At 43.8% G+C, this 25,868-nt stretch overlaps 1 protein-coding gene across 5 annotated transcripts in view; it reads right to left on the reverse strand.

Moving 5' to 3' along the window:
• Nucleotides 1-9,835: 9,835 nt before the first annotated feature.
• LOC109861821 (PR domain zinc finger protein 16-like) overlaps nucleotides 9,836-25,868 on the reverse strand; it is a 68,998-nt gene continuing 52,965 nt past the window's right edge. For 4 of the 5 annotated variants that reach the window (XM_020441639.1, XM_020441635.1, XM_020441661.1 and 1 more), the window contains 5 exons: nucleotides 21,100-21,231; nucleotides 19,322-19,448; nucleotides 14,328-14,427; nucleotides 12,299-12,455; nucleotides 9,836-12,220 (listed from right to left, as the gene is read on the reverse strand). In XM_020441639.1, coding sequence (XP_020297228.1) covers nucleotides 10,208-12,220; nucleotides 12,299-12,455; nucleotides 14,328-14,427; nucleotides 19,322-19,448; nucleotides 21,100-21,231 — 2,529 coding nt within the window. In that variant the 3' untranslated portion in view covers nucleotides 9,836-10,207. The remainder of the gene's footprint in view (nucleotides 12,221-12,298; nucleotides 12,456-14,327; nucleotides 14,428-19,321; nucleotides 19,449-21,099; nucleotides 21,232-25,868) is intronic. The other variant, XM_020441649.1, reaches the window with a different exon arrangement.

A 25,868-nucleotide genomic window follows, 5' to 3' on the forward strand; every position in this document is an offset into this window, starting at 1 on the left:
GTTATACGTGCACAGTCCCGCTATCGGAAAGCGATCGGTATTTCATGGAAAGTGATATCGAGCGCGGCCGCCCCTTTCTCCTGTCAGTGGGAATAATCAGCTTTGATAGGAAAAAAAAAAAAAACACAAAAAAAGAACTCCGCGGAAATAAACGCGTTATCTATCGACGGCTGTCGACGTGTGCCATTGTGTAAATCGCGGGGCGCGCGCGCGCAAACAAACGTGTATATTAGAAATACATTTCGCGGAATGTTCCACTTTTCACGCTTCGTCGCACGGAAATCTTCCGCCATCGTACGGTTCATCGCTGCCGCACGAGAAGGAAACCTTGCGCGCAGCCGGCGAAGCGACGACCTTCTGACGATCGGGAAGGGAGGGGGGAAAGCGTTTAATTTCGCTTTCGCAATATATATATATATATATATGTGGCCGAATTAATACGTCGTCGAATTTCGAGGCCGACATGTCGCGACGATATAAATCCTCGTTCGAGACGATGCACCGGACTCGAAATGTCGGCGAGAAGTGGAGCAAATTAATTTTTCACGGAGGAGTCTGGTCGAGTTGAAATCACGGGGAGCGTCTTGAGCGTGACTGATAACTTAATGTCGTCGCAATTATATCATTCCCCGAATTTGCATTAAACGCGAATTACGATATCCACCACGCGGATTAATTCTTGCACAATGCGCAATCTAACAACAAAACAAAAACCGCGCGCATTTAAAAAAAAAAAAAAAACCGTAGCGAGGTAATCTTTCCGCGGATATTTCTTTTTTTTTTGCCCGCCTCCGTAAATGCTCGCCTATCGTCTCGCGCAATTATTATTAGTTTCGCGTTTCTCAAGTGCGCGCTGCAGAAGTCGGTGTTGCTGCAGGCGTGTGTAATGGAGGCATCTAACTACCTAAAATTGCGACCGTTACCGAAGAGCGAGCCGCGCGTCGTGCCGGTTAGCAAAACGCGGTTAAGCGACAGTCTTTCAAGGTTCAAAATTACGCTTCGTAACGTAATGATCTCCCAATATAAAAGACACGAGAGGCCTCGGAGCGGTTGTTAACAAATCGGCGCCGATACACTCGCTCGCCGATATTATATATCCCCGTAATCGGCAGCTCTCGTGCGCGCGCGCGCGCGAGCGCTAGAAATACCAGGCCAGATCGGTCGAGATACAGAAATCTCGAGGAGCAAAAGCGTGTTTCGAGAGGATTTAGCAAGCCGGTGGTGGACTTTCGTTCCGGTGCCCTTACGTATATACAACACGAACCTATACCGTAAGATAATGCCGCGCAAAACCAGACTCTCTGGAATAGGAGAGGCGAAACGGCACGGATAGTAGTTCTGTGTGCTCCATCGCATCGATGCCGGCGTGGTGTGTAGCAGCCTATCGACACGCTTCGAGAGAGGAGCGCATAGACGGGAGCGCGCGCGCATAACACACACGTGCAGCAAGTTGGTACATGGCGATACATCCGATGTTCGTCTGTATGAAACGGACGGCGAACGCGCTCGGGTAAGGCGTGGTCCTCCGTTTATGTAAGGATCGACGTTTTTTCGTCACCCGTTCGCGGTCCCTCGATTTATCGAGACTCTCGACTCGGGAGTTCTCTTTCTCTCTTTCTTCGTCAACCCTCTTCTCGCGCGCACCTATCGAGAGAGATCTCCCCTGACATTTCGCCGGCGCTGCGAGATGTCGCCGCGATGAGATTCGATATTTCCTCCTGTGTGTGAATGGGATGCTCTCTCTCTTTGCGCTTCTCTCTCTCTTTCTCTCTATCTATCTCTCTCTCTTTCTCTCTCTGTCTCTCTTCGCTTTTTTCTTCTTTTCTCGATTCAGCGAGTGTGATTCATGGGATCCCCTGACATTTGCCTATCGATACCCACGTGGGGGAGGGTCGACGATCCGAGACGTCGCACGCGAGTGTGAGCGAGTGTCTCGCGCACGCGGGAACCTCGCTTCGGCGCGATTTTTCCACTTCGATTCCGCGCCGCGCCGCTCGTCAGGACGTAACGAGATAAGGAAGAAAAGAAAAAGATACGTTCGATAGAAAATAATTTTTATTGAGAAACGTATCTTACATGCGAAACATATTGTTGGAGCGAAATGTGAAAGAACGCGCGTTACATCCTTGTTATTTCTGAAAAAAAAAAAAGCTTATTTGCTCGAAAGCCGGAAATGCAACTCCTGAACACAAAGTTGTGCTTCAACTTTCATGAGTCGAGAAGTTCCCTCTCAGGAACGTTTCCTCTCCGATCGTTTTCCGATTGCCTCTGTGAATAAGATCATCTATCTTTCCCCGCGATCTAAAATACACCCTGACATTTGTTTGGCGAGAGATGCAACTTTCCCGCTTCGTCATCGAGTATCAACAAACAACAAATTAAACTGTCAAATGTGAATCGGGAACGTCGCGTTTTTCTCTCACCTTTGATCGCACTCGGAGAAACAAAGACGAAATACTTTCTAAAGTAAAATACTTTCCAAGACGTGATGATGTTGTTTGTAAATAAAATAAAAATTTGTTAATCGTCGCGCTTCTCCGCAATTGACGCGCGAGCGCGCGGCTGAAATCGAAACGATGCAACCGACGAGCGGGCGGGGAACTTCGGTTGCCACACAATATTCTGAGTCACTTCGTCCGCCGCATATGCGCTCCCAGTGTGCTTCTTGCTCCAGTCCGATCGGAGGAATCCCTTGACATTTGCACTCTCGCGCGGCTGTGTGCGAAATACGTGCACACGTGCGCGCCGTTGGGTCTCCACCCAACCGAGCGACGACTCCCACACCGCCACATCTGCTCTCTCGTCGGTCGTTTGCCCGCAACACACACAAACGCCGGCCGAGATTAAAACTTTATTTATACAATCCCGCCGTTATTACGAAACTCTGGCTCGTTTAATGGAGCAATCGAAATAATCCCGTTCGGCATCGCGAATCGCGCGATTTAATACAAATGTTTCGGAACGTGCATTAACACGACGAGGAAAGGATGGGAGGGAGTGTGTATTGTGTTCGCCATCCGATTCACCTCTGAATCGCAATTACGTCCGCCTACGCGGCAGATCGTTATCGTCAACGCGTGGAGGACAGCGTGATCGTACGCACGAGATACGCAGGTCAGAAGATTCCCAAGAGCGATGTAATAGTGCGCGGGATATTATAAGCTACAGTATGCCAATAACGATTATTATTTGTACCGATCGGGAGCGATAAGAAGAGTCACAACTGTCGATGGAAATTTTCCGATGCATGCTCGTCGATCATCCGCTCGTCCGACGCGAAGCGTTTTTCCTCGTTCGCCGGAAAAAGATCGGTTATATAAATCACTTCTTCCTCTTTTCTTCTCCTTCTCTTCATCGTCTGTCGCACGATCATCATCGAGCTCGCGACACTACGCTCATCTCGTTCTCTCTGGTAAGAATCGGCATTTTGCGCGCAGATGACAATTCTGCTTTTTCGATAATCCTGAGAGAATCCAGAAGAGGATAGTGTGTGTTGCGATGCACCGAGCGCATTATAGACCAACTTTCTCCTCGCCAAAAAAGCGCGAGTGTTTACGTCGAAACGCGTAATTGAATATCAGAGCGTGATTCTCCGTGTGTGTATGTGTGTGTGCATTGATTATTTCAATCCGATTAAATCTTCGCTTTTACGACGAGAGATAAATGCTGTCGATTCGAAAAACGGATCTACGCCGTTTGCGATCGGCGACATTAGCGTCGAGCGTCTTTTTCTCGAGCGCTCGCGTGCAATCAAACGTGTATATGCGGTTTTTGCCGCGTCGCTAATATCGGATGAGAGTCATCGGGCGAAGCGGTTTCACGCCTGCCAACCGTTAATCGGTTATTCCCGTTTTTTTTTTGTTTTTTTTTTTTTGTTCGCGGCACACGCGAGAAAATCCAGTGCGGTGGAAATGAAAACGAAGACAAGAACGAAAGACTGCCTCGTCGGGTTCGCACCGAACTCTATATTCGCCAAACAGTGAAAGTAATGTAAACTGATTTGCGTCTCTCTCTCTTTCTCTCCTCGGGAGAGAGAGAGAGTTCTTCCGAGATCTCTCGCCTCTTCCTGGATAATGTCCTTCGCGCGTTCTGACGGACACGCGACATTTACGCAAGCTAATCGCGAGATATATAAATGTACTTTAATAGATTATATCAGAAAAAAAAACCAACCATCTTCGTCGCATATCTCTCGGAAGCTGTCGTAGGTGGCGGCGATCGAGTTCAATTATATAAACGCGTCGTGTATCTAGAAGAAGATGTTGATTGCGACAACTTTTTTGCAACGACCGCGCGCGAGATATGTATGTAAAATGCGATGCGATTGCGCGAGCACATCTCCAGGTAGTTAAATATATCGCGCACAAACATTCAAGGATATCGACGACGAACATCCTTCACGTCGCGCTCGGTTCTCTCGTTAGAGAGTCTCCTCGAGAGGCGTGAAATCGCGTCTGTGGTATTGCGTACGTACGTATCGTCGTTAATAACACGTTCAAAGTTTTTCTTTTTTTGGGAGCAAATCGTTTCGAATTCGAAGCCGAGATATCGCTTGTTTTTTTCGTCGGGAGGAAACAATTTCGTTCGCGAAACGATTTGTTCGGTCGTTCGGGAAATTTTATTTGCGAGCATCAACCGGGCCATTCGTTTTCTATTCTGCGATCTGCGAGAGCTCGATCGGCCCGTCGCTTTTGCGTGTATATATTTTATATGTGTGTATATGTACGCGGGATTAGAGATCGGTGGGTGTGTTGCGCCGGTCGGGTGTGCGATCATGCGTTAAAATGAAAGGAGACGCGCGACGTGCCGAGATGAGAAATAAGAAAAACGAACGAGCGAGAGACTCGATAGCCGGTCGGTCGATCGGCGGTGTCCTAAAAGTGGAGTCACGGTGCGAGAAAACGATATCGCGCGCCGCCGGTATACACACTCTCGTTCGATTCGCGACAGTAAATAAACTCTCTCGTGGCGCGCTTCTCGGATTTTCTCAGAATCCGCGAAACTGAAAATAGATACGCGATTCGCGTCATTGAAGCTCCCACAATGTTTCTTTCCTGTTTTGCAAAACGTCCGCAAATAGCTCGGAAAAATCGCGGCGCGAATTATCTTTTCCGAGAAAACACATCGCGGTTCGATTTTACGCGAGGAATAAACGTTCGCGCCGAGGCAAAAATTCCCTCATCCGCGCAAATTTGCGCGAACTGTTTTTTTTTTTTTACGCTCGCGTTCAATCGGTTCGGATTTGCGCAAGACCTTGCGGAACTGAGAAATCTTGCCGCGTGGCGCGGGAGTTTAATTAAAACTCCCTCATCGCAAAGCGCGGTCGTAGATAGCGAAGTCGCGCGCGGACGTCGTTCTTATACCGATCCGCACCGCTGGCCGATCGCGCGCGCGGGGTCGGCCGCGCGATTTTTTCCACTTTCTAAACGCGCGCGCGCGGGGGTCCGCGAAACCGGAGGCCGCGCGGAATTTCGTGATTAGCTCGGCCGTTTTTGTCAACGTCACGTTGGCAATAATGTTCGTTGGCGCGTAGAATTATTGCCTCATCGATGGCCGTTGTAGGTTGACTCGCGAGCGCGCTCGGTCGCTCTCTTTCGTGGCTCGGAGCGACTGCTACTTCTGTCTCTCGTTTCTCGAGCTCGACGAAACCGGAGCCGTCCGCTCGTTTTCGCAACGAAGAAACAAAGAAATCCTCTCGCGTCCTCCTCGAGCGGCCACTTTCGTCCTTTTTGCTCGCATTCCGAACGGTTGCTCGCTGATCGCGCGCCGACCGTCGTTCGCGACTACTACCAGAATTTCGGAAGCGTCGCCGCGCGTTTCCGGAACGCCTGTTGCGCACAGTCGTCGTTTTGTTCAAACATCGTCCAAATTTCTGTGCGTACATCCTCTCTCGTACTTGTACTTTCTCTTTCCCACTCGCAGTTCCCTTGATTACTCTGTAATCCTCACCGGCGCGACTGAGACAATCTTTTCGCGTCGCAATGACGAGGTACACGACACCGTAATATCACTTTTTTTTTTTTTTTACAACCCCGTTGATTAAGATCAAGACACGCTCTTCTTGCGATTGGAGCGAGCAAAAGCTCGATCCGCATTAAAGAGCGGGGCACTTTTTGTTCATTGATGTAAATTGCTGGGCGGGGTATTATAACAGGGTTGCGGCGGATTTTACGGCAAAATTTCGTGAACTCGTCTGACGACGTTGTTTGTGGAACTTCAACTTTTACTTTGCTCGCGGGAAGGGAGGGATAAGAACTTTAAATTAAACGCCGCACGTGTTTTTCTCAAAGTGCGCGACAACTACGACGTATTTAGTACAGTACACACTTGTGGAAATGTAAATATATAACAAAGTCTAATTAAATTATAATTCTAATTCGAGTCGATGTGTTTGTTTAAAGTTTTTTTACACACATCCTTTATGCAAGAATATTACAATATCACCTTGACGTTTATTTACAACGACGCATACGCGAGTATACGACAAGATAATGATCTGATTGCATTTTAATAAAAATATACGACAAGCGATTACTGATTACGTTTTATGAAAATGATGAAAAAAAAAAAATGTTCCGTATCGCGAGAGCGTGTGAAACGTTTTTTTAGATCGTCGTTTATAAAAAGCGACTTGACGAGTGGTAAAACGCTTAGTTCACCGCGCGATCTAGAAACGAATTTGCATATTCGACTTGTAAAATAATGCAAGTCAATCGATAATTAATTGATTGAAGAATTTTTATCGAATCAAAGAACAAAAAGTTTTGTATTATCGGCATCAAGTTTCCAATGATCGAGAAACAAAAATGAAAATTGTTGCGTTTAATTATCTGAACGAAATTGAACTTGAAAATCGCGCGTGTCTTGAGATAATTACTGCCAGACAAATAGCATGACTTTTGAACGAAAGCGTGATCTAGCGTATTCGGAATGAAAGGGTTGTTAGCTCGTCTCTTGCCTTTGGAGCAGATCTTATTTGTCGTCGATAAGAGAAGTCTCTAGACGCACTTTGTAACATTTGTACGACGTGTGATATGTAACAAAAACACTAAACAAACAAATGCACTGTTACACTTATTGTTCTACAATATCGCGCATGAAGTTTAGAAGTGATTTGTAATTTGTAATTACTGTAAAATCTGTACATACACACACGTTTCTCTTTATCTAGAGTAAACAGCGCCAGAGCGCAGCACAAACCAATGAAATTCGTACTTTCTTGGTGTGCGTTGGCACAAGTCACAAGTATATTGAAAAGTTCTTTACTAACTTTTTGTCTAAAACCTCAGTTTGCATAATAAGTATTTATCTCGTATTGGATAATAGAGCAACGCAAAATAAGGTGACGATAAAATACTAGAATTCGTTCTCTGATGATTGTTTCGGAATTAATTAAAAAAGAAGCTCACATTGTACGTCAAAAGTTCACGACAGAAAGAGTGCTTTTGTTCGCAGCTCTTATTAAATAAGGAATCCAAAATGTATAAAAGAAAAAGGAGAACATCGATAGGTAACATTATCGCTTAGGTAATCAACTTGAAGTGTAATATTTTAATCGTAATGACGTGTTACAGAATGCTTTTTATACAGTATGTATAGATAGAGACAGCGTCGTAATATAGTTTTTCCTTAAGTAATTCATTTTCAATAATATTTATGCTTAATCATTTTGTAAGTTATCATCTATAGTGAAAGAGATAGAAGTAGAGAGAGATAGAGAGAAAGAGAGACAGATATGTCGAGAGAAAATGTGTATTCGTAAAACCTTTATGTGAAAAAACAAGTGAAGCCCCAACTTGGTGATTACAAACGAACGATAATATATTCTTTCTGTTTCTTTTGTTTATTTAATCGCGAGCGTAAGGTAATTGTTTCGGTAACCAAAGCCTTGCGGCTCTGCGTATGATGTTGTGCGTTCCTCGTGCCGAATCGCATGACAACGCGAGCAGCGAACGACGATTTGACAATTCTTCGAGTTTTAAAATCACGTGTGGCGTCAATTCCGCTCTCGCACGCGATCGAGCACGAAAGGAAACGTGTGTCGCAGGTTTACGTTACACTTTTTTCAAAGTTGTTCTATCAGAGAGAAACTAATTAAATTTAATAATATACTAAATAATAGGAATAGAATTAAATTTATTGAAACTGAAACAAAATGTATTCCACTGTTTTATCAAAACACATGTTTTAATTATCTAATTACACTAAATGTTAATCAAAGTGCGAACAACAAGATTGGCTGCTGTAATCCACGTGACTTTTGACTTACTGAGACAGTTACCTTACATATAAGCATTACGCGACATGCTCACATTTCGTCGTTAATTAATTAATTAATTTCCTCGCTATCGATATATAACGCATCTTAATATATTTATTTCTACAGGTCGAGTGAATCGCGAGGAACATTTGTTCGTTTACATGAGTTTTTTTGTGTTTTCCTTCTCGCCTACTGCAAGATAAAATTCCTAATTTGTATTTTATTTATTTATTTATTCATTTATATAATATATATATTATATATTAAAAATCACGGAAATTTTTTTTCGTCTCTTTACAAATGTATCACCTAATGAAAATTTGTACACAGTTCCTCATAAGATTTTTTCTCATCGTCTAATTGTTTAAATTATTCACACTTTTTCGCACGCGCGCGCGCGCGCAGTTCAATAATTATTATTTCTCGTATTTCGTAATGTCTTCTCTTCGTCGCTTTGGCTTCTCGGACTAACACACATCAATTTTGATATACAAGGAGAGAGAGAGAGAGCTGCGCGATAAATGTATTTTTCTTTCACTTCGCAGGTCCTTAGATTTCGCAGGTGGATCTTGCGTCCAGTAAATACAATTTTGTTTTTGCTTTTACTATATTCTGTGTTATAGTATGTATATATATATATATATATATATTATATATATATATATATATTTAGTATGTATGTATGTATATATATATATATATATAGTTATTCACTATGTTCTAACAAAATCCAACGACCTCGGTCGTTTGTAACAAACACTTTATTATAAATAACACTGTTGTTTAGAAAACAAACCAGTCGAGAATAACGCACACGTAGATCGTCTTTTATCTAAAAATGTTTGATTAATTTAATCACCGGGCCGCACAGATCGCACAGAGTCGGAAAGCTTAATGCAGAGATGCGCCTTGATTGTGTGTGTTCGCAACAATTCGGTCTCGTTCCTTTGTCAAGTGTGACAAAAACCATTTTTAATAATAATAATAATAATAAGAATAATAATAATAATAGTAATAATAATAATAATAATAACGACAAATTAACTTCGCAATAAATAATATTACAAGATACGCGCGATTTTCTTTCTCTTCAATCGATACGGTAAAAAAAATAGGCGGGAATAGAATCGATATTTTCAATTACGTGCGCGTATTACTCATAACGAGTTCGTAGAAACTAGAGAACTAGATCTATAGAAGAGCTTCTGGTATGCGTGTGTGTATGTGTCTGTGAGGGAAGAAATAGTAGGATCTAACTGGTCCATTTGTTATATTTTTTTTTTTTTTTTTTTACAAGAGACGCGTTTCTCGCGGTGCAAACAAATGCGGAGTGAGAAAAAGGATGCGCAACAAGGATCTGAAGTCTTCGGGGACTTTATTACAGTTGTCGGGGGAGGGATAAGGGAGTTCCTTGCATTTTTTTTACAGAGCACCTGTTTTATAAGTATAATAGGGTTTACTGTGTGTATATATGTGTATATATATATATATATATATATATATATATATATTCTATAAATATATATATATATGTGTGTATATATATATATATATATATGTATGTATGTACGTGAATCTTCTGATTATCTCTTGCAGACTTTCGGGATAAATACACATGACATGTAATTAATAATTATTACTATTATCGCTGTCTTTCGTGGATTTGCAATAAACGTTTATACGAGAAGAGCAACCCGATTATACTCGAAGTTCGCTTTTGTGGAAGCAAAAGGTCGGATATGTGATTCTCTGCTGAGGTTCGAAGTATACACGGACCGTAAAACCTAAAAACTAAATAAATCTCGCGCCGGCGTGTTACTCTCGAGGTAAACGCCGATTGAGATTGAGATTTTGCCGAACGTCGCGACAATTCTGTACATTAGTGTGTGAACGGGATATCCTCGCTCATCGAAGCGACCGCACGAATCACCCGGACTGACCTCTGGGCTATGTCGAGATTTCGATCACCGGCTCGGGAGTGTTGTTATTGAGCAACACCTGAGAGATCTTCTCTCTTAGCTTCAGATTTTCATCGTACTGCGAGGGCGACGGCGACTCCTTGGCCTCGATCGGTGACATACCGTCCGTTTCCTCAACCGGCGACGCACCCTCCTCACTGTCCTCGTCCTCGTCGTACTCGACCTCCATCTTGGACTCGTTCATCTCGTGCAACCGTCCAGGAATGTAGGCGGGATGATGCGGCAGTCCGTATCCGCTCTCGCCGCTGTAAGTCACCTTGCCCATGAACGATCGGATCTCCTCGAAGTAGCTGTCCTCGCGCTCGTTCTCGTTGCTGCTGCCGGGCGAGTCCGCGACCGAGACCACACCGCTGCCGTCGTCGGCCTCGTGCTTCTTCAAATGTCGATCCAGATTGGTCTGCTGGCCGAAACATCTTTCGCAAAGCGGACACTTGAACGGTCGCTGCTTGTCATGAATGTTTCTCACGTGTCTCTGCAGATTGCTCGAGATGCTGAACGATCTCTCGCAGTACTTACACTTGTACGGCTGTTCGCCGGTGTGCGTGCGCAGATGCCGCGTCAGATTAGCCGAGCGGGGAAACACCTTGCCGCAGAACTTGCAGGAATAGCGGTCCTTCATCTTGCCGTGCAAGTGGTGATGATGATGATGGTGATGGTGCGGATGATGAGGCGCCATTACGGCCTCCTGGAACGGCTTCACGCCGGGGAACGCGCTCAGCGGCGGCCGGGCAAGCAGATCGAATCCTCCTCCTGGCCTAGCGCCGCTGAGCCCGTTCATAAGCGAGCCTAAAAAAGGAAGTCCGCGCGGTGGTGGGCCGAACAGTGGCGGAGGTATCAGTCTGGATTCCGGTGTTGCCCCGCTGGGAGGTGGTGGCGCGTTGGGAAATCCTGGAAAAGTTGTCGCTGGTCCGCGATACATCGTGTCGAGGAACATCGGGTGTATCGGTCTGGGGTAAGCCATGTGCGGCGGCGTATTGGTCAGTGGTTGTTCGGTGGGCAAACTGGTCCTCAACTGTGGACTACTAGGAACGTCCTTGGAATCGATTTCTATCGGCGGAGCGGGATCCTCTTCCACTTTCGGGGGATCGGGAGGTGCGGGTGTCTGCTCGATCGGAACTGGCGCCGGCGACGGACTGTGGCTCTTCCTGCTCGAAACCTTCGAAGTGGATTCCTGCTTCTTGGTCTGCACCCTCAAATCCAGCGGTTGTTCGCTCGTCTCCTCCTTCGAACCACTCGAAGTGCTCTCGGCCTCCATTTTTCTTCTCTTTGCATGTCGGTCGTCGTCGCTCTCCGGAGTTGGTTGAATCGGCGGTCTAGCCGGAGACGGCCTGAAGGTAGAGGTAGCTTCCTCCGCCGTGGAAGGGGAGACTTTGTTGTGCTGCGGCAGCACTCTCGGAGGAGTGAAACGTTCCTTTTTCGGACTGTCGCTTCTCTTCTCGGCTTCTTCGATCTTCGGTGGGAACAGCAGAGATGCTGAATTCAAAAAGCTGTGACTGGTCTGAAAGAGTCCCGGATAAGGAACTTGACTTATCAGACCGGGCGGATAGAAGGGCAAACCGCCCGGCAGGCTCATCGGGGGTCGTGAATACATGAGGAAGGGACTCGTCGCCGGTGTCGGTAGCTGTGGCATCGTTCCGGGCGGGCCGGTCGGTGTCGTGGAGTCGCAGAATCGCTTGTGCTTCGACAATGACGTCACCGTACTGAACGACTGTCCGCATTTAACGCACTTGATCTGCATGCGGCAGTCGGCGTGCATGCGTTTGTGCCGGCATAAATTTGAGAACTGAGTGTACGCCTTGAAGCAGACCTCGCACTGAAAGGGCTTCACGCTACTGTGGATATGCGTGTGCTGTTTCAGGCCGGAACTGGTCGCGAAGGTTTTTCCGCACTCCGTGCAGGCGTGACTCCTGGCGCCCACGTGATGCGTCCGGATGTGACGTTGGAGGTTCGATGGGTCCGTAAAGACCTGCCGGATGTTCGACTGTTAGCGCTACGAAGATGCTACTAGGAGGGAGGGATTGTATGATTTTAGCGACTGGGGCGCGAAGTTAAAACTTACCTTCGGACAGTTCTCGCAGGGATAGTTTCGAAGATCGCCGTGAACGATGGCACGATGTCGTACCAGAAGAGGCCGCCAAGCGTAGGCACGTGGACAGCTGTCGCAACGATGCTGTTCTGCCGGATATCTGTGACAAGTTACCAGATGGCTGTCCAACCTGAAAAAATTCCACGTAATATGTAGATAAAAATTAATTCAATATAAAACAAAGTTGAGAGAAACATAAGAAATATTAAATATATCCTTAAACAATTGAATAACTTATAAAAGTATCTCTAGAGTATAATTTTTTAAGCAGACTGTTAAAGAAAATTCTTGAAAATGTCTCTCTTTCTATTTTTTTCTTTACGTCCCGTTCGAAGTTCAACCAAAAGTTTAATCAAAGCGCCGAGCAGGATGTGATACGATAACCGACCTGCACCGACAAAGACTGCGCCGGGCGCAGTCTCGGATGATGACTAAGTGACTTTGGCCGCGGCGAGTCCCGTGTAATAACGGTCCGCGCGCACCCCCTGAAGAAGAGGGTGGCCATCGCGCACGAACACGCGCCGTCACGAAGAAAAGCGGTAGTCCTAAGGGGGTTGTCACGAGGTAGGCACCGGGTTATCGTCGCACGCGGGATGCCATGGTGTGGTGCGACGGCATTGATTTTACACCCCCGAACACACGCGTCGTGTGAAACCTATTCGTGGTGAGATAGTGCCTTCATGGTGACGGTGTGCCACGTTAGATGAGCTGCGAGCACGCGACGCCTTCGATGATGTATACGAAGTGAGAGGGGTGGCACTGTTCAGCACCCCCGCGTCTTTAGGGTTGAACGTTCCACAACAGGTGAATCTGACGCGTTCAGACGCGGTTTAAGAGAGAGAAGATTATTTACGGGAAGTGAAATGGCGAATATCGAGTCGCCAAAGATGATTCGCACGGTCGATATGTAAACGTCGGATATTATTGATTACTGATGAGAGGGGAAAGGGCAAAAATAAATTTATCGAAAACTAAACGAGAAGAAAACGGGAGTATTTGGTCTTTGCTTATAACAATCTCTCGAAGAATGAAGCGCGATTAGTGTAGTTGACGGCAGTCAAAGTCTCGTTCGTGGGAAAAACGCGTTAAGTACCGCGCAAGCCATATGCCAGATACGAGGCACCCAGTGTTTGACTTCGTTGAGTGGCAGGAGGTAAATAAAAAAAAAGCCGAATCTTTTCAGAAACTAGATCGGCACCCTCCATTGATTGCGCCGAACAAAGATGTACAAATGATGTACGGCGCTTGCAGTTAATGAGGTATTATCTAATTAAAGAAAGTTGCATTTTTTTTCCACCATTATGTCGTAAAAATAATTTCCGAAAGTCGTTGAAATAATATTTTACTTGTTGTTTCGCACTAATAATCTCCCAATTAAAAGACTCGGTCTCGCGAATGAAGGACTGACCGATCGTCTTTCAATCGCAACGAGCGAGAAATCTTGAAGAAATACTCGAAACTCCTCGGAAAGAGGAAGTCTCAAAGCGCTCGCGTGACAAAAAGCTCTCGCGGCCGCGTATCGCCGCAGACACTCGAGATTTGAAGGCGATTACGTGGCACTCACCCCCTGAATCTCATCGATTAATTAATAATTGACGACGAAAATCGACAAACGCGGCGCTTTAATGTCGGTCGATTATGGTTGAGCCCGTTGTCTCTCGATTTCGATCCGGCGACATGTCGGTGCGACACGTAATCGTCGTCGATCTGATTTCAAAAGCGTATAACGATGTGCCATGAATCCTTCATGAATCGCGCGCGCGCGCGCGCTAACGACGATTCTTTGGATAACGGAGAAAGCGTGAAATAAACGGTAATAAAGATTCTCCCTCCCGACATCGTAACGACTCATCGTTCGAAATGATGTAGCGAAGATCCAGCAAATGCGATAAAATCGGCGATTGAAACAAAATTTCTTTTGCAGAAAAATTTAGGCGCATTAATTACGTGATGATATTTTAAAAAATTGTTTAAATATTATTTTGCGATAAAAAGTGCTTACAATTCGATATCTTGGAACGGCTTGTCACAGACGGTGCATCTCGTTTCTCCTTCCTCCTCATCCTCCTTGTCCTCGTCGACGGTTCCGCTGTGCTGCGAGGCTGTAAATGAAACACAATATAACATAAGATCGCAAGTGCCGTCGACGTACTAGCAATAGCAAAAGTCGCAATTCCATCGCGGTTTGTGTGCGTGTGTGTACGCGCACCCGAATGGTCATAGCTCTATAAATTACAACCCCCGGCGAACGATGATACGTGACCTGTCGTGGTGAGGGCGAATTACGTGATCCAGAACCGCGCGAGGGCCACAGGAGTGGCGTGACAAGTGGACTCGTGGATTGTTCCCTGAATTATTAAATTAAAGCGGCAGTATCGCGGTCGATCTACAAAATAACGAAGACCGTTCCTGCGGGATTCGACTATGATTTAACTAGCCTTGTGGAAAATAGTAAAAAAAACAAATTTCACGAACTGTGTCTCTCTTTCTCTTGTAACATAGCGCAATTTGTTGTCAATTTACATTCGCGTGTCAAAATCTACGTTTTAGTTACATAAATTAAGCAAGTAAAAAAATAATAATAATAATAATATAGACGAAGAGTTTAGAGAGTTATCTTTCTGGCAAAATTATCACAAATTGCTAAATTATTAGATAATTTATTAGATAATGATAGTGTGTGTCGGCAGTCTATAAAATATTTACCGCTCAGAGTTAATAATGTCCCGGTCGGTCAATATCAACTGTTTGCGATGTAATTATACACTTGTATAAACCGTGGCACAATCGTGGCGTCCACAATTACGACTCGAATTACATCACTATCACCGCGCCGTCTCTTCTCTATAGACAAGCACGATCCGTCGCACAAGCGATCTCGAAGACAATAGACACAATCATGTTCTTGTTAGTCGGTCGGTACACCGGTCCGGTAACTGCAAGCGGGGGTGTCCGGGAATCGTTTGCTATTGGTACAAGCGGCATCGGGGATCAGCCAATCGCAGGTGAGTCTCGGCAGCCCCCCTGCGGCGTTCACCTCCGAATATCAGAGCGCAACGGCAGGTAAAATCAGAAACCCATGAAGGAGACAAGCTGCGATTAACCACGATTCAACACGCAACTATCATTGGCATTATATCGCAACACATACGTACGAACTTCTGTGTATTTGTTTATATTAATTTTTTTTTCTAACTAACGTTTACTTATTTGATTGCACGGCGCGTGCTTGATTGCTTTTAAGAAAACTTTCTGCAAAAGTTTATCAGCAGAGGCGGACCTTCAAGTCAGTAATGAGAAAATTATTCCATGTAAAGATCAAATATTATTTTAACGAATTGTTTAACTCTTTATATCGAGAATGCGAGTATGATCCGTTTGAATTGGACCGATATCCGACCTCCAACGGTTATTTAAATCTGCCGCTACACTTGTTCCGACCATATGGTCGAATGATGGCCCCCAACGGACCTTCATGGGAACCGGGTACAACCTCCGTACCGCCAACTACGCCCAACGCCATGCCAAGCCCCCCTTTACGTACGTTAATCGTTCCTCTTTCCACGACTAATTCGTAGCGGCACGCCGTGAATTTAGACAATGAGAGATGCGGCTGACTTTTTGTCCTCGGAACGGCGCAAATGCGGCGTGAATTAAAAACAAAAATCCATTCCACAAAGAACGGACTCAGAACTTTGTTTAAACAATTAAAAAGTTGTGCGGCTCACTTGGTTTACAAAATGTATAAGACGAGTTTTAGAAACGATAAATAAAAAATAGAGTTAAATATTTACAAAATAGATAAAAGTTACGTAAATTGCGCACATTGTTTTCTCGATATTTTCTCGAAATAAAAATTATTCACGTAAAATTGAAAGAGAGATCGCAATTTGTACATTATATGCGCTAAATTTTTTTTACAAGTCGGTCGTTTCTCAAAAATTAATAATAACGGTCGAAATATGTTAATCTACCGTGTAGAAGGTGAGTGAGGAACGAAGTCACGTTGCGGAAAGTCAACAGGTGGGATCCACTGGTAACACCCCCCGTGGTCGAGTAGTCAGTTGGCAGTTGCATGGGAAAAAGTAACGGAAATCAATGTTCTTGCGCTGCATCGCAACATCCGCGATTCGAAGGGCACGCAATCCAAGTGCATCGCAAGCAAAAAATATTGCGTAGAGACGCAAATTAAAACCGAAGTAAATTTTTCTGCGCTTCTCTATTTCTGAAACATCGATTGTGAGCGATTACGTCTTCCGAAAAGTTTTGTCCCATCGCACTATTGCAACACAACAAATTTCAAGTCAAACGTCAAATAAATGTGTCATTAGTCCGATGAATCAGATGGGGTTGTAACATGTCACACGCACTTCCCTAATCTCGGAGTACGCCACCCCCTCAGAGAAAAGAGTGTGTCGCGTGCCCTTTTGTATACGCGGATACCCCTTTTTTTCCCATTCTGACCCGTGCCCTTTTTTTTCAGATCGTCCCCGAGACCTGGTTATGCGCGTGTTAATCGACAATAGTTGGCTATAAATTATCCGCTACCCTAATAGAGCTATTGGGAAATCGCGATGTACACGCGGAAAAAAAAGGGAAAACGACGACCGAAAGAAAAACAAGCACCGCGAAAAATCGCAGCTATAATTCAACCGTAACTGTCTGCGACAATTGCGCCTGCCATTTTGCCTCGTTTCGCGTAGGCATGTGCCTACGTCTCTCTGAAAGCGTTTGAGAAAAGCCACAATGCCATGTCAGTGTGGCTGATCATCATGTTTTGCATTTTTACGGTTTTACATATATTTTATGGTTTTTATATTTTGTGGTTTTATTTAAAAATGATTATTCAATATGCAGTCATATTAATTTATTTAACATTGTTTTTATACGTTGTCTCTAATGTTTATATCGACATGCTTCAATTATTATTTCTGTGCACTTTATGATTTTTTAATACTCTTTGAAAACTTTTCTCTCTTTTCCAAACACACGTGCGTTTTGAAAATGTTTTATTTAACGAGTAAATGTTTTTTAAATGATTTAGTTGTTTAAAAGTCAAAAGTACACAGACGTAAAATGGAGCGTAAATTTATCAATATGAACACGTGATATATATATACATACACGTACGTCTGATGCACGAGATTAAGTTAACATCCGACTTCTGAATTCACGTACACCCCATGTAGGCGTGTTAAAATGATTTCTCGCATCCTTTTTCTTTTTGCCTTCCCCCATCTCTTTCTCTCTCTGCAGAAAAAATGATCCGAGGGAGAGACGCGGCGCAGATGCTCCCTCTCTCGCGCAAGGGTTGGGAACAGAGCGTACATCGTTTGTTTGACATCATTATTCTCGCTGCGCGTACCAGCTTGTCGGAGATTCCCTCGTAAAAATGACTTCACTGGATTAACGCGTTCACTTTTAAGCACACGCTTTTATCGCACAAATGCGAGATTCTTGATTTCAAAATTAATTTATGGAAAGTAACGTTGTAAGCGCGACTTAATTGCGGCGGTAATTTCTCGCTACTGTCCCATAAAACAGCGTCACCCCTTTTCAGATCTTTCTTCATCGTGATTTTATTTGAACAATCAGTACGCGGTTATTTTTTTTCGGTGATTTCAAGCTTGTGCGAAAATATTACATCGTAGAAATTTAATAGCAAATTCTCAGAGGATAACACGACCTGGAAAATATGATCTCCACGCGCGGAGAAATCTTGCGAAATTATATGACGAAAAATTGTCGGCGAATTAGCCGAACGAGCGAATTAGACTCTCGACGACGGCGGAACTTCGACAATAAGCCCGGTTTTAATTACCGCGACATCTGGGTGTCGCGTATAACCCTCCGGCCCTAATTCGGCCCTACCTAAGTCGCCGTCCCGATTCTGACCATCGTGCAGAAGTTACAACCAGATAATTGTCGCGAAGTCAGGCACGTAGTAGACGCGCTACCCTTCTTCGTAAACGCTCCGCGAATTTATTAATAACGGCGCGCGCAATGCTCCACATAATGAAATCCAAACGATCGATTAACTAAATTAAACGGACTCGAAGGTTACAAGCGTCTCTTTCGTGACACAGTCGGGGTGTTTTGATATTTAATATATATCAGAGTTATGTTTCTTCCCACAAGATTGTGTGATTTAATATTTAAGCGAAATATGAACAAAAAAACCAAAATTTATTATTAATGTATCAGCGCGACTCAACAGTCTTTTCAATTGAAAAACAGAAATAAAAGCAGATTGCGATCGGCCTGATGACGGGATTGACGAGAGGGATGTTTCCGGACGCAGACCGAAGCGACGCGGGGCACACAAGCGACATGTGACTTTGACTATACCGTCTATCTCCTGATAATCAGCGCTTATTACCGGACGAGGGGTTAATACGCAACGGTCGACCAGGTGAATCACGCCAGAATCAAGGGTGCATGACGGAGCAGCTCGTGCACACGAACGATTTACCCTCTGCCCGCCCCCGATTCGTCGTTTCGGAAAACACCTGCCCTTGCCCTTCATTTGCGTTCATACGCGTAATTGTAAGCGCACGAGCCGCCAACGTGCGGCCGATGCGTATCGGCACAGAAAGTCGTAAAGCCGTGCCAAAACGATCGTCAACGTCGATATCTCGCGCCCGCTACCCAAATATTACTTTATCCCCCCGCGCTCTGCTCTCTTTCCTCCTCGACGTTATTTTATTTCTTCCAGTGTAAAAATAACGTCGCGTGGTGCGTATTTTACTTTTAAACTTTTATTTGAGGGGAGTTGCATCTCCGAAGATTTGAATGAAATTTTTTAATTCAAGCGCGTATTGTGTGCGTAAAATAAAATTAACGATAAACTATTGTCGATGTATCTTGCTGTAAAATTACATGGGATAGATAAAGACACGTCCCTTTGACACAATCCTCTCGCTTATAAAAAGAGCTCATGAAGAGATATTGTCTACGGAGGCTTTGTGTGTGAGGTTTTTACACAGACACACTTACCGGTCTCTCGATCGCTCCTGTCCTCGGTCGTGTTTTCGCCCAACATATCTTGCAGCTGAAGTGGCTCACGAAGACCCAGAAGAAGCTCTTCGCCCATCACAATGTCCCGCACAGCTTCGTACACCATCTGTGACCATCGAGATATTGTGATATTTAACGCACAAAGATCCGAGATAGTTTTCAAATTTGTTTCTTTTGTTGCAAGAAAAATTGTTCCGCTAAATATGCGTAAGACTTCACTAACTCTAGCGACATATTTTTGCGAGTAAAAATATTAACAAACGAAAAGAAACGGGGAGGAAAAATAGTGGAACGCAACATTCGTCCTGGACGAATCGCGCGCATTTCGACGCGCGTTGAAACGTCGAGCTTTTCACGCGACACGCGTGAAATCTGCATGAGATTCTACGGAGGTCCGGTAGCGCGTCCGGGAGAACGTGAAAACCATCTTTATGGTGTCGTCACGGGGCCCGAATTGCGTCATTACGACGGCGATTCTGCAGGGCACTGATAGCGCGCCGCGTCCCCCATTCCCACAGCGATTGCGAGTAGGGCGTATAGGAAGTCAGTAGCGAAACGACCCCGTGGGGTGACTTAATAACTAAACACCCTGTATACATTCACAGCTTACGGCGCGCCCACAACATCGCTGATACCATGTGCCGCGGTTCGCAGGGAAAAAGAGAGACGGAAAAGGCAGGCCAAACGGGTCTGGAAGCATAAGCTCGACCCTAAATTGACACCGTGACCTTCATCGTTTCCGCCCTTAACGTATATTTGACAGTTGATCGCGACAGTATACGCGAAAACGCGTTTTCACGCGAAAACGATCGAACGAATTTATCTTTTACAATATAATAAGAAGAGATGGTAAAAAACATATAAGATACACATCGCGGGGAAAAACAATTACTCGAATTATCAGTTAATAATCGGACGGAAAACAACAGAGTAATTTTAAACAAGACTTCCAACAATCCCGCTGACAATCGGTAACATATGCAGGATCGATTCGAATGGCGTTTATACGAGCGGCGAGTAATTATTGTTTTTTTCTATTAACTGCAACTGTCGATCGAATGTCAGTTGTTGCATTGTAAATGCTTGTTAAATTCGAGGATGAATCAGACGGTAGCTGGCGAGTGTGGGTCTGCAAAATGATTATTTCGTTCGCCACAATTACAAAAGTTAAGTAAGTGAGAAAACAAATAGGCATTTTTCAAAATCAAACGATAAAATACGTTTCGGGTTTTAAATTGTTTGTATCTGTGTGTGTGTTTTTTTTATAATAATTGCGATATGTTCGTAACATCGTGTTGGCGCGATTTTAATGCAAAATAATTACTCATGCACACGCCACTTGCGCGCGAAAAAGCGAACGTGAGAGATTTTTTTCATCACGCGTGCACAAGGCGGTCGGATCGAAGCTGAAGATCGCAGATGTCGATTAGCGATACCAATACTTCGCTCCTTTTGCGGAATTACCGCTGCACCGCCGTACGTGCGTTTTCGAGTTATAAAGTGGGTTACGAAAGCGAATGTTGCGATAATTGGTTTTTATCATTTACTTTTGTTATTTGAACTTAATTAGAAAAGTTACTTTTTACTTATGCAAATAGCAAATCGATCGCTTTGAAAGTCACGTGCGAAATTAAAAAATAAATGTCCAATCTAATTTGTGTCGAAGGCCAAAAATGGCACATCGTCAATTATTTAGAAACTTTTTGATTTGTTATTTGGAGCCGTTTGATCTCATTAGTAATCAGTTTTTTCATTACCTGTCCACCGATCAGCACGTGACGCATATTCACCGCGTGCGGACTAGTGGTGCTTCTGACGAACTTCAGCCAATTATTCGTCTCGTGAGATGCATCCAACCAGCCTCGCACTCCGCTACCTGCTATGCGCACCTGGAACACACACAAACACGCTTGTTTTTTAATGCAAATACTTGATTACAAAGCGATTCTTTTTTTTTGTAAAGTGTTTTGCCGTGACCGCTGCTGATCTTCGATCTCTTGCCGAACGCGCGCAATTCGGTCGCGCCGTAATAAAGTGATACAAGCGATAAAATTATTTTTCCAGCGCAATTCGGTCAGTGCACGTGCGCGAAACGACACGCATATTTCCGGCGGCGAGACCGCAACATTTCGGATTCGGAACATTGCGTTTAACGGGCTGTCGCTCACGAAACATCGCCCTCTCATCACCCTTCTGCATCTGCTGTAACTTTCCGCTACAGCATCCCTACTTTCAGGGTGAGACAAGTGATTTTTTTTTTTTTTTGTCAATTGTCTAGCGCAGTGTCGACGGCCCGCGACGCTTGGCCGGCCAAGCGTCTCACCCCGGCTAACTTTCGCCCAACGTCGCTCCTGGACATTTTGCCACGGAATATTTTTTTCACCCCTCGCGTATCATGCGGTAAACACATTTTGCACTTCTGCTTCACACACGTACGTACACACACATACGGGGGATACGTTTCTACACCAATTATAAAATATTTTCATCGCCATTGTTTCCGTCCAGTGTGAAACTACTTGCAGTTCCTCATCGGTAAAATACTTAAAATATTCATCGAGTTGTTTCAAAACACTTTACTAATTATAAGATTGAGTCTAATGATGAAATTTTATGATCACAATTTGTTTTTCCATTGAATATATTTTATTCGAGAGTAAGGATAATGTTATCGTTGTCTCTGATAAGACGTTCTCGAACTTTTTTGAAAACTTTCTCGATACGTTAGTCGTCACTTACACATTTTACACCTGCAGGCTCGCACCACCTGCTGGTCGTAGGTGCAACTAGAAGAGCGTTCATAGAAATCAATGAATTACGCAGGTGGATAAGTCGATTCCCGCCAGGTAAATAATCCCCGTCAGAGCGCTCTAACTGGCGGAAAGTATTTCCTCACTCTAAAGCTTTTAAGCGGTTCGGGGACTGATATCTGCGGAGAATCTTCAAACACATTAGATGAGCGGAAAAGAAAGAAGGAAAAGAGAAAACGCCCTCTATCCCTCGAGCCTTTTGCAAACCGGTTTTTTTCCTTTCATTCACGATCCTCTCACTCTCTCTGCGCTCTTCTGATTCTCATCTTCCTATTTGCTTCATTTTCCGAAATTCCTTTCTCGAGATTTGTGGTATCTTAATCTTTACTGACAGGACTATTTCATACGAAAGTACGGTCTCATTAATGTTCTACGAAACTGCGGTGTCCAAACAAATAAATAAACACGGAGTAAGAATTGAAACAGCAATAGAAGCGCAGACAGTTTTTGTGTATTGTAACGCGCGTTTCTAAAATGTTTCATGATCACGCTTCTGCCATCGCACTCTTCGATTAATTTGTCAAGTTGAGACTGTTTTAGATTTGATTACAATTTCGAAAAATATTTTTATCATACTTATTATATTTTTTTAATAATATTGCGAGAAATTTATTTCGTGCCTTGGTGGCACGAATTTGAAAAGGCGACTCCTAGCCAAGGTATCTTTTTCGCAATGGGACTTTTTAAAATTTCATATAGGTGTTAAATGAATAATTCACACATATGTGATGCAAAGTAGCATCTGACATGAATTTTAGAATTGCGGTTCAATTTGAATTTTCTATGCGTATTTTAACTTACACGTTAAAAATAATTTATAATTTCGTACTTACATCCAGCGTGTTTGGCTCTCAAAGCCCTGTTTCTTGATTTAGTTTACATTGTTTTTATATCGTCTAAGTGTAATAGAGGCGTTAGGTTTACACACAAATCTAACAGTCTACACTTACTCTACGTGAAACACGAATAATGTATCACTTCCATTATCATGTCTTGCAGCATCAGCTCAGGTAAGCCGAGAAACCCCGTAACAGTCCACAATAATGCATTAGTAACCCTGGGACAGTTGCCGACGGCGCGAAGAAGGAATCAATGCAACACGATTTCTTTTTTTTTTTTTTTTTTGTTTGATCAGAATAGCTACTTTGCCGGCTACCGAGGGCATTAAGGCTTCGCGTTTTGGATGAAGGGCACGAACCGGGCACTGACAATGGGATTCTGGGGTTACACGACAGATTAGGATCTGTCCCGGATCTCACCTACGACAAAGATGCGCTCAGTAGGCGCAGCGGGGGATTTTTTGCGAAGAAGAATGATAGATCGTCGCTCGCCGAACAAACAAATATTGGCGGAAAATATTTAATCAAACATTTGACGACAGAGGAGCGCGCATTTCTCTTCTTCCTTTTTTGAAGGTTGTAAAAATAAAATAAACGCAAGTTTTCTATCAGACGAGAGAGAAAGATGGCGGAGGATACGAAGATCTCGGTCAGAAAAAAATATTGCGCTTTTTTCTTGAGAAAATTGAGACAGGTCATTAAAAAAATACTCAAGGTTAAAAAATTTGTTTTCTACCGAGTTACAAAAGAGACAGAAATCTGTCACTTTTCGGTTACAGGAAATGTCCCTGCTTTGTCGGCACAACCGAAGCATGTGCCAACAATTCCTGGCACAGATTTGTCTCGTTCACGACGAAATTCTGTTGTCCCGCCCTTATGCCTTAGTACCGTTCTATGCGGCCAATGGAAATTATAATACCGAGGAGTGTATCGTCGCAAGCTTGGAACGTCTTAATAGGCCGTCACTGTCGCACAATAGCGGAATCCTTGTAATAAAATCTCACACTCATCCTACAAGGTACAAGAACGGTTGAATTAAAAGATTATGTCAAACATTTTCAATTAACAATGAGGATATCATTAAAAGAGACACTTTTAGGAAGACACTTTTAAAGATTAATTTTAATATTACAGATGATTTTTTCATAATTTTCGTACTGATTTTTTCCAAACTCGTGTGATCGTTTTGGTATTTTTTTCGAAACAAACACGTGTTGATCTTTTCAAAAAAAAAAAAAAGCCAAAAAACACAGACCTAGTTGTTTTAAGAGTCTCGCGCGTTGCGGATTGACAAAAGATGAACACATGGTGACGTCAAAAGGACGCGCTAGACAGGAAGACAAGAAATTGGATCGGTGGTCCGCTAATAAATTCTCAAAGTTCGAGGATTCGTGGTTTGAAGTTACCATTAAGTTCGTTGTTGATCTGGTATTTCCTTTGTAATAATACACTTTCAAAAAATGCAGGACCTAAAGAAAAGGTCCTCTCTCTCGCTTGCCGAAGATGTTTCACAATAAAGTCACCAGACAACGCGACAGATCTTCTGCCTTATTTCGAATGATCCCTCACAATCGGGACGACGCGTTTCTTTATTGTTAAAATCCGAGTGAGTCAGCAAACGATTATAATCGATCACGATTTATCGCAACTTAACGGAAATTTATGTCGGCGTTTTTTGAAAAGTTTCCGTGATCGAAGATCTTGTTTTTGACAATGGCGTTCTTCTTAAATAGAAATTTTGATTGAATTTTCTTTTTACAAATCTGCAAGACTAGATATTGGAACAATAAGAGAATGCAAAAAAAAAAAATTTTCTATAGATAAAACAGAAAGTGTTCTACGACCGGAGCGAAAGTTATGAATAACGGATCGATGGTGGATGATAGCCCCATGATGGCCGACGCAAAAATGCTTTTAGCCGACACAGCGTGTCCTTCCTCCCTCTCTCTTTCTCTCTCTTTCTCTCATAGAGAAAATCCATCCTACAACTTGATCGACTCACACAGGACTACCATCGCCATTTTTGAGAGAGATAGAGCTTTTGTGAAAGAGATGTAAAAAAATGTCCGAGTATTGTATAATCTCGTTATTTATATATATATATATATTTATTTATTTATTTATTTACATTTGTCTATACGGGACTTTTTATCATGAAAAAAAGAAAAGCGATCGCAGAAATAAACAGAAAGTGGCGTGTCAAACGCACCTAACAAGCGCAAAATAAATAAATCCGCGCCTTTGTACTCGCGCCGACACGTTTCTTTGACTTTCAAGTTGGTTTGGTATTAAAACACCGCGATACTCAAGCGAAATAATTGATCACCGCTATTAATATCGTCTTGCCGGGCAATAAACGCGAACGCGCCATACGTATCCATCATGGGAGGCAACGGCGTATAAGCGAGATTATGCTCGTATGACACAACAATGGCGTATCGAATTTCATTTTCATCCCCTTTCCGCGAAAGAAGAAGCGGGAAAAGCGGGGAAAGAGGGGGAGAGAGAGAGAGAAAGATCGTCTCTCGTAAACATCGACTGCGAATTTCCCAGAGAGTCATCGACGGAACATTCCGCCGTTTCGACGAAATCGTCGAGCGGCGGGTGCGAGACAGGAAAAGGGGAGGTGAGAGAAACGGTCAATTATCATCCCCTAAATAACGGAGCTGTTTACGAGTTTAAGCGTCACGTAGCGCCGGCGCGCGATCCTTACGACCGACCGAGGCATTTAGGCGCGGCGACATCTTTGCTTAATTTCCTCTCGCGAGGAGTGAAAGAGAGAGTGGAGCCCCGAGAAGCAGCCGCTAGTCTTAATTAACGCTTGATTAATCCCGAGGAATCGCCGTGTATCCCTCGCGCGCGAATTTCGCAAACGAA

Source organism: Pseudomyrmex gracilis, unplaced genomic scaffold (genome assembly GCF_002006095.1).
Source record: "Pseudomyrmex gracilis isolate BER0280 unplaced genomic scaffold, ASM200609v1 scaffold_9, whole genome shotgun sequence".
Lineage (NCBI taxonomy): Eukaryota > Metazoa > Arthropoda > Insecta > Hymenoptera > Formicidae > Pseudomyrmex > Pseudomyrmex gracilis.